This window comes from Hyperoodon ampullatus (assembly GCF_949752795.1).
Source record: "Hyperoodon ampullatus genome assembly, chromosome: 19".
NCBI lineage: Eukaryota > Metazoa > Chordata > Mammalia > Artiodactyla > Ziphiidae > Hyperoodon > Hyperoodon ampullatus.
The window spans coordinates 20,593,029-20,602,126 of record NC_136932.1 but is presented as its reverse complement, the minus strand read 5'-3'; the positions used below and the strand labels follow the sequence as shown (position 1 = coordinate 20,602,126).

At 52.3% G+C, this 9,098-nt stretch overlaps 1 protein-coding gene across 1 annotated transcript; it reads right to left on the bottom strand.

Annotated features, from left to right (window-relative positions):
• Positions 1–4,131: 4,131 nt before the first annotated feature.
• CPSF4L (cleavage and polyadenylation specific factor 4 like) lies at positions 4,132–7,188 on the bottom strand (the record flags this gene model as incomplete). Its single annotated transcript, XM_079725520.1, has 3 exons — positions 4,132–4,292; positions 6,482–6,532; positions 7,086–7,188. The coding sequence occupies 3 exons, from the start codon at positions 7,186–7,188 to the stop codon at positions 4,132–4,134; spliced, it is 315 nt and encodes a 104-aa protein (XP_079581646.1).
• Positions 7,189–9,098: the final 1,910 nt, after the last annotated feature.

Sequence of the window (9,098 nt, the reverse complement as noted above, 5' to 3'; positions counted from 1 at the left end):
GAGCCAGCCCTGTCTGCATAGACCACAGGAGTTAGGGAGGGAGTCTAAGCACTCTTAGCTTCCCCTTAGGGACCCAAGGGCTCTGAAGGAACCAAGGGGGAAGATTCAGCCCTGTTTTCACCTCATTCAAGTAGAGAATTGGTGAGTGTTTCCAATATCATCCTCCTTAAAAGCCTACAACTTAATAATGAAAGATCAGAAGGAGAAATTAAGGGAACAATCCCATTTACCATCACATCAAAAAGAATAAAATACCCAGGAATAAACCTGCCTAAGGAGGCAAAAGACCTGTACTCTGAAAACTATAAGATGCTGATGAAAGAAACTGAAGATGACACAAACAGATGGAAAGATACACCGTGTTCTTGGATTGGAGCAATCAATATTATCAAAATGACTGTACTACCTGAGGCAATCTACAGATTCAATGCAATCCCTATCAAATTACCAATGGCATTTTTCACAGATCGAGAACAAAAAAAATTTTTTTTAATTTGTGTGGAAACACAAGAGACCCCAAATAGTCAAAGCAATCTTGAGAAAGAAAGATGGAACTGGAAGAATGAGGTTCCCTGACTTCAGACTATACTATAACGCCACAGTCATCAAAACAGTATGGTACTGGCACAAAAGCAGAAATATAGATAAATGGAACAAGATAGAAAGCCCAGAAAGAAAGCCACGCACCTATGGTCAATTAATCTATGACAAAGGAGGCCAGAATATACAATGGAGACAAGATAGTCTCTTTTCAATAAGTGGTGCTGGGAAAACTGGACAGCTACATATAAAAGAATGAAATCAGAACATTCTCTAACACCATACACAAAAATAAACTCAGAATGGATTAAAGACCTAAATGAAGACCAGATACTATAAAACTCCTAGAGGAAAACATAGAACACACTTTGACATAAATCACAGCAGTATCTTTTTGGACCCTTCTCCTAGAGTAATGGAAACAAAAACAAAAATACACAAATGGGACTTAATTAAACTTAAAGGTTTTGCACAGCAAAGGAAACCATAAAGAAAACAAAAAGACAACCTAAAGAATGGGAGAAAATGTTTGCAAATGATGCGACCAACAAGGGATTAATCTTCAAAATATACAAACAGCTCATACAGCTCAATATCCAAAAAACAAACAACCCAATCAAAAAATGGGCAGAAGACCTAAATAGACATTTCTCCAAAGAACACATACCAATGACCATTAGGCACATGAAAAGATGCTCAACATCGTTAATTATTAGAGAAATGCAAATCAAAACTACAGTGAGGTATCACCGCACACTGGCCAGAATGGCCATCATCAAGGTCTACAAATAATAAATGCTGGAGAGGGTGTGGAGAAAAGGGAACCCTCGTGCACTGTTGGTGGGAGTGTAAATTGGTATAGCCACTATAGAGAACAGGTTCCTCAAAAAACTAAAAATAGAGTTATCATATGATCCAGCAATCCCACTCCTGGGCATGTATCTGGAGAAAACTATAATTCGAAAAGATACATGCACCCCTATGCTCATAGCAGCACTATTCACAGTATCCAAGACAGGAAAGCAATCCAAATGTCCACTGACAGATGAATGGATAAAGAAGATGTGGTACATACATACCGTGGACTATTACTCAGCCATAAAAAAAGAATGAAATAATGCCATTTGCAGCAACATAGATGGACCTAGAGATTATCATACTAGGTGAAGTAAGTCAGAAAGAGAAAGACAAATACCATATGATATCACTTGTATGTGGAATCTAAAGAAAAAAAAAACACAAGTGAACTTATTTACAAAACAGCAATAGACGCACAGACATAGAAAACAAATTTATGGTTACCAGAGGGGAAAGAGGGGAGGGATAAATTAGGACTTTGGGATTAGCAGATACACACCACTATATGTAAAATAGGTAAACAACAAGGACCTACTCTATAGCACAGGGAACTCTACACAATATTTTGTAATAACCTGTAATGGAAGAGTCTGAAAAAATAATATATATATATTATAGAATATATATAGAGAACTGAATCACTTTGCTGTGCACCTGAAACTAACACAACATTGTAAATCAACTACACTTAATACATTAATTAATTAATTAAAGCCTACAACTTACCGCTTTTCAGAGCCAAAAGGAATGCCACAGTGTCAATTCCACTGGTTTCCAAGCAGCTCCAAAGAGATCTATTTTTTACATTGGGCTTGTGCAAAACAAGGTTCCACCTGACCCTTCAAGAGTACCACTCCTTCCCCAGAGTTTCAACCCCACCCTTACCCAGTTCTCTCATTTCACAAACGAGGACACCAGGGCTTAAAGAGGAGAAACGTGTCCATTTCCACCCTCTTCCTCATATTGACCAAGGGTTTTCTTCCTGCTGTTGGTGCGCAGCTCTCGGTACAGTGCTAACTCTGGGCTCCATCCTTCTGAGGAATGGAACTGACGTCCCCCCGGGGGCTGGTGAACATGGGACAGAAGAAGACTATGGGAACTCCTCTGTGCACGGGGGTGGCTTTTCCACCCTGGCCTGGGTGCCGGCTGTGCATCCCTCTCTCGGCCAGCAGGTGGCACCGCACCCCACCCGCCCGTCTGCCTGTCAGAGCCCCCTGCCCAAGGTACCTTTGGGATGAGGACATCCCGGAGCAGAAGCAAAGCCCCCAGGCTTCCTAGCTCCTTTCAGCTGCCCTTTCCCACTCCTACATTTCCCCAACAATATTTTTTAAGTAAAACGATTTACTTCTAATGAGAACTGTAATTATGCTTTGATATTAGAAAAAGGTATTCATTCATTTAGTCCAAGAGCAAAAACACGGGTTACCTGTTGTAACCACCAGTGTGTACATCCGCCCTCACAGTAGGGATTATTTGAGAGCAGAGCGGACCTAGTTCTATTCCCGTATCCATGCCCAGCACGTCCCCAATCCCCAAAAGAAAGCCAACCAAGGTTTTTGAAAGAATAAAGTAGCATTTTAAATTAAGAGCTTTTTAGGTGACGCGAACAAGGGGGACCGGGCTCCATATACACTTCGTCCTTTCTTACAAGGGACACATGCGGGCAACCTTCATGAATTGCCACTGCCAGGTCTCAAGTCCGAGGAGCAGGCAGGAAACAGAATTTGAGCCTGGGGGGAAGCTCTTACTGACCTTGGTGGGTGGGGTGCCTTCTTCCTGGATACCCAGGAATGCCCCCCCATGGACACTAATGAGGAACAGCTGCCCACAGACCCCCGAAGTTTCAAAGCCAAGCCGCCTCAGTCAGAAGTGCCCCTGGAGGCTGGCCCAGCTCTCCCTCCAAGTCCCTCTTTGGAATACAGTTTGAAAACTACTAGACTAGATCATCCGTAAGGCTCCTTCCAGCTCTGAAAAGCACTGAACTGTAAAAGTTTATGGAGAAAGATAAGACCTGAAACACATGCACAGATCCCGTTCTTAAACCGGCAGTGGCTTCCCCCTATGTAGCCCCTCAGATGACAAAAGACTTGAGTCAGAGTGGGGTGACATGCAAGTCCAGACCTGACCGCACAAGGTCATTTCAGGGGCTGAAGCTCCACGATCTCCCGTTTACAGTGACCTTCTATTGCCAAGCAGTGATGCTAGTTTTCCATTTACCGAAGCGATGTAAAAAGTTTTCTTCTAAAAGAAGAGTTAAAAATAGCAAGACGGTTGAAAGAGGAGGCGATGGTGTGCGTCGATGGGGCAGGTGCTTTGTGGGGACGTGGAGCACCGTGAAAGTGCCTGCTGTTTGGGAAACACTGGCTCCGACCCACCCCAGCCCATCCCGGGCCTTGAGAGAGGGCCTGTTCAAGGCTCGTTTCCAGACAGCCAGTCTGGGTGCGTGATTAGCCAGGAGTGGCCCAGGGAGGGCAACAATTCAGCCTTTGATTCCAGCCCTCTCCTTCCCTCGGCAGGACCGGCTGCGTGTGCCTGAGCCTGCTGGGGCAGTGAGGCAGGGCTCAGAGGACAGTTCCAATTTTTCTAGGGGGTTGGAGAAGCTGGCCTCCCGCGGCCTGGTCTGCCAACCTGGGGCATGCGAGGCCTCCTTTGGGGGCCCCTCCCAGACTTCATCCCATCCCTCGGCTCCCACTGCTACCCTCCGGGGTGGGGGGCGGGCACCAGGAAGGGGCATTACCGACCGAACTTGGAGTAGAAGTAGCACACGGGCATCCTGGTGACGTCGTACTGGTGCAGGAACTTGCACTGGTCACCCTTCTTGCACAGCCCCCGGAGCCAGTGCTTACACACCACCATCTTCTCCCCTCGGTCGTGCCGGAAGGGGCACAGCTTCCCTGGGGACACCAGAGCACCCAGCTGGGGGTCCCCGCTCGCCTAGAGCCTGAGCCCAGCTCACCCCTGGAAGGAAGCCCCACTGTCCCTTCCCCTGGAGCCTGGGGGAGGCTAGAAGTGGGGGCCAGACACAGCTTAAAACACAGCTTCAAAGCCCTCTCTGCCTGGCGTGGTGCCCTGGCCCTTCTCGAACCCCGGGGAGCCCCCAGGCTGTCAGGACACCTTCTGCAGCACCTTCCACACCCCTCCCCTCCAGCCTAATGGGGTGCTCCTACCAGAAAGCAGGGCCCTGGTTCCAGCCCTGGCCCCCCGAGCCACCACCCATCCTAGCAAGGTGCCAGCACAAAGTAAGGCTCATAAAGGACCTGTTGAATTCACGTCTTAAAAAACCAAATGTTCTGTTTCCTGATTCCAGAGATCTAACATGGTGATGTAGGAGCCAGCTTGGTAACAATTCAGAAGGAACTGGAAATGCTACATTTCACTCTTTGTCATCTTCACTCAGGTGGTCTTGCCGTGGGCAGGTAGGACACCCCTCAGTTTCTTAGCAGGACCCGTCTCGTGCTTGGCCACCTCTCCGATAGAATTTGTGAGGTGCTGGGGAGGTGTTCTTCTTAAGTAGCCTCACCCTCCAGCCCTGGCCATTGGCTTGCCTGGGTCTGACCTTCCAGACCTAAGAACAGTTTTATTTCTTTGCAAGAGGGTATCTCTGTGAACCACTGTTCTAGAGACTGGAGGGACCAAGCTGAGGAGATAGGGCCCCAGGAGGCATCACTAGTCCTGGCTTCACAAAGCCTGGAGTGACTGACAAGCTCATTTCCCTCCTCACCCCATCGTCCAGGGCTGCCCCAAACACGGATGAGGCATGTGGCAAAAATGGCCCTAGGTCCCCCCCCCGTGCCTGGGCCCCTCCTGGCCTCCCAGCTTCCCAAGAACAAAATCACTTGGATCCCAAAAGCAGGTCCTAAACTCATTCAGAGTTTCTTAACCTGGATCTCTAGGGGGGACTGGAGACCCCCAAATTGGAGGCAAGACTTCTGGGGGCAACTGGGTTTCCATCGGAAGAGCCTGTGAGTGGTTCAGGAGCCAGAAGAAAAGCTGAGAGCCGCTGCTTTTCAGTCAGGTACCCCACACCCACCGAAGTGCTGCTTTTGGGTAGAAGGGTTTGGAAGAGCGGTTTTTCTGTTTTGTTTTGTTTTTTTGGCCACACCGTGTAGCATGAGGGATCTTAGTTCCCCGACCAGGGATCAAACCCACGCCCCCTGCGTTGGGAGCTCGGAGTCTTAACCACTGGACCGCCAGGGAAGTCCCCACCGAAAAGCATATTGTTGAGCCACGTTGGGATAGGGGAGAAATAAGGATGCTCGTTGCAGCAACTCAAAGCCAGAGCTTTCTTAGGACACAAGAAATGGATGCAGGGACTTCCTGGTGGCGCAGTGGTTAAGAATCCACCTGCCAATGCAGGGGACAGGAGTTCGAGCCCTGGTCGGGGAAGATCCCACATGCCGCGGAGCAGCTAAGCCCGTGCGCCACAACTACTGAGCCTGCGCTCTAGAACCCGCGAGCCACAGCTAATGAAGCCCGCGTGCCTAAAGCCCGTGCTCCGCAACAAAAGAAGCCACCGAAATGAGACGCCCGCGCACCACAGCAAAGAGTAGCCCCCGCTCGCCACAACTAGAGAAAAGCTGCGTGCAACAACGAAGACCCAATGCAGCCAAAAATAAATAAATAAATAAACTTATTTAAAAAAAAAAAGGAAATGGATGGAATGGCTGAGCAGGTCCCAAATTAACTCGGAGGACAAGAGTAGGGGGAAGGAAAGCACTCCCCCAGCTGGGGGAAAATAAATAAGTCGGAGGTCTCCTGGGAGCACACAGCTGACACCCACAAACAATCCCACCTCCAGCAAGGCGGAAAGAAGGGAATGTCTCCTTCAGGGCAGCCCTGCCTGCACTAATCAGTGCTAGTGAATCAGGGAAATGCTAGGGGGGTGGGGGAAGGTAGGCTTCTGGATGGAGCCCCCAACTTGCCCTTTGCCTACTTTTTATAAGACTAAAATTTTGCCCCATCCCACCTTCCCCTCCCCAGGTGCAAATCCAACACCCCATTCCAGGCCAAGCTGAATCCCGGGTGGCCTAGACAGCCCCCGCTGCCACCCACCCCCCAACCCCAGGCCCACCTGCTGACCGACCTTTCTCGCAGAGCCCTTTAGCGAAGAAGTTGCACACAGCTGAGCTGGACTCTGGAAGGAGAAGAAGGCAAAGGAGGGGGATAGCTTCTCCAGAGGCTGTGGCTGTCAAAGGGCCCTCACCCCTCCAGCAGCAAGTCTCCCTTCTACCCGCCAAGGCTTGGGCCTGGGGGTCCTCAAGTCCTGGCCCTTGGGATGCCGGCCTCAGGAACCAGCCTTCAGCCTCCACACCTAAGCCCCCCCCCCCAACTCTGAAACGGAGGTGCTGGAAGGGCCCAAGGCCAGCCTGGGAGCTCGGGAGGCCAATGTGCTTCTTCCCAACTTCTTCCAATTTACCTCTCTTGGGTCTGCTTGCCCAGAAGCCAGCCCCATTTTTTTTTTTTTTTTGGAGTCCTGGAAAGGATGTAAGAGGGGGGCCTGAGAAGCGAGGGGCTAAGCTGGGGGTCCCAGATGGTGGGCCCAAGCCCCCCTGCTCCTCCCTGGCGAGCGGCAGAGAGAAGGGGCCGCCCCATCAGGGAGCCAAGCAGAGGGGCCTGCAGAGAAGGCCGGGGGGCGGGGAGGGAGGGGGAGGTGGGCGGGGGTCGGCGGGGTCCCCGTCCTCACTCACTGTCCATGCCCTGGAAAGGCAGGAGTCCAGTGCCCTTCTGCATCTCTACATCCTTCTCGAAGGTGAAGGTGATCCGCTCCAGCCCTGCAATGACCTCCTGCATCCTCTCTCTCCTGCTGGGGCTACTAAAAGTTGCTCAAGCCCCACGCAGATGGGCCTAATATAGCTCATCAGAGGCCCTTAAGGGGCCAGGCTCTGATGCGGAGCCCCATCGCCCCGGCTGACTGCCGAGCTATACTCCCCAGGCACAGCTAGACAGGCGTTACCTGATGCAGGTGCAGACGCCCCAGGGCCCCAGTCCCCTACACCTGTACCTAAGTCCCACTCCCAATGCGCGCTGCTGGGGAAGGATGAGCAAAGCCCTACACGCTGCTTATCTCTGCATGTTCCCAAAGACGCCCATGCAGACGTTACCAAGCCCGTGTTCGTACTTTTAATGTAAAGACACAGCCACAGGTGAGCTGTGAGGAGAGTTGCACGACCCAGCCCCGACGAGGCTGCGCTGAGTCTTCTTGATTCGCGCGAGCTGGCGCCCGGGAGCCGGAGGGCCTGGGGGCGGGGCGAGCGGTGCAGAGGGAGGGAGCCCTCCTCGGCCTCCGCATTTCCCTTCAATCAGGCCCCAACCCACCCCTCCCTCTGGGACTCCTGACGCCCCTCCTCTGGCCTGAGTGACAAACCAGAGTGAGCTCTTCACGGGAGAGAGGGAAAAGGACCAACATCCAGAGGACTCGGAAACAGCGGGATGAATAGCGCTTTGTTTACCACGCACACGATCCCGTGCTGGGCCGGGGGGTGGGGAGGAGGTGAGACCAACCGGAGGCCGCGGCCTCGCAGCCCGGGCTCCACCCGCCACCCCGGCGCCTCCCACCCCTGAGAAAGTGCTTTGTAAACGAAATTTCTATGCAAATGTTGTTTTATCATTATTACACCACCCCTGCCCCCAAGGCTGGGGACGTCGGAAAAGGCTTTCCAAGGAGCATCTGCGGGCTCTAACTGGGGCAGGCTTCCCCCTGCCCCTGCTCTGGTCCCCAACGGGCCTTCCCTGCCGACAGAGCTGAGGTTTCAGACTTGCTGGGGAGCGATGCCCGCAATCCAAGCGCCCTCCTTCCTGGACGCAGCAGGGCGAGGCGGGCCGCGCCCTGTAGGCCTGCGGCCGGGCCAGCAAGAGGGAGCCTGCTGGCTTTTGTTTCCGCCTGGCTGTGGCTCCCACACTCGTTGTTCTTTTGAACCCTGGATCAGAAAAGAAAACGGCCGGAGAGATAGACACCTGGAACCCAGGCGGGGCTGGGAGGGGCAGGGAAGGGATCCCGGAGTCTCCCGAGGATCCAACTGCACCCCAGGGAGGCAAGGGGCGGAGGGTCCCTGGGGTAGGCGGCCTTGCTTCTTTGGGCCCTTTTCATGTACACTGATTAGTCTCCAAAACACCTTCATCTGTGGACACAGGCTCATGTCAGCCTCCTTCCCGCCAACCTGGCAGGGGGCAGCTACGTGAGAACATGGAGGCCCAGCAAGGCCAAGGGCACGTGGTTGGGAAGGTGATAATGATGGAATTCAAACCCAGGTCTCTTGGTTATTTCCTTCCATAAACATGCCAGAGCATCTCTGTGCCAGAAACTGGGGACCCCAAAACAAAGGACTGTGTCCCTGCCTTCAGGGATGGCCCAGTCAAGTGGGGGAGACTTTCACCAGCACGGTTCTACCACGGTGGGTGTTGGTAGCAGAGGGACAAACGCCAAGAGGGGAGCTCGTGTGCAGGGGCAGGGACGGGTGGCATGGGGCCACGAAGCAACATGGCAGGGCGGGGGCACGGGCAAGGGTTTGGTTCGGTCGAAGCGTGGGTTTAGAGAAGGGCAGTGTGGTGACAAGACTGGAGAAGGAAGTAGGGCCCCGAAGCCGGAGTGCCTTTCAGGGCTCGGTTTTTTATCACGAAGCCAGCGGGGAGCTCCTGCAGGGCTAGAAGAGCAGCACACAGCACCCTGAAGGATGGAGTGTGGGGATACCACTTAGTGATGA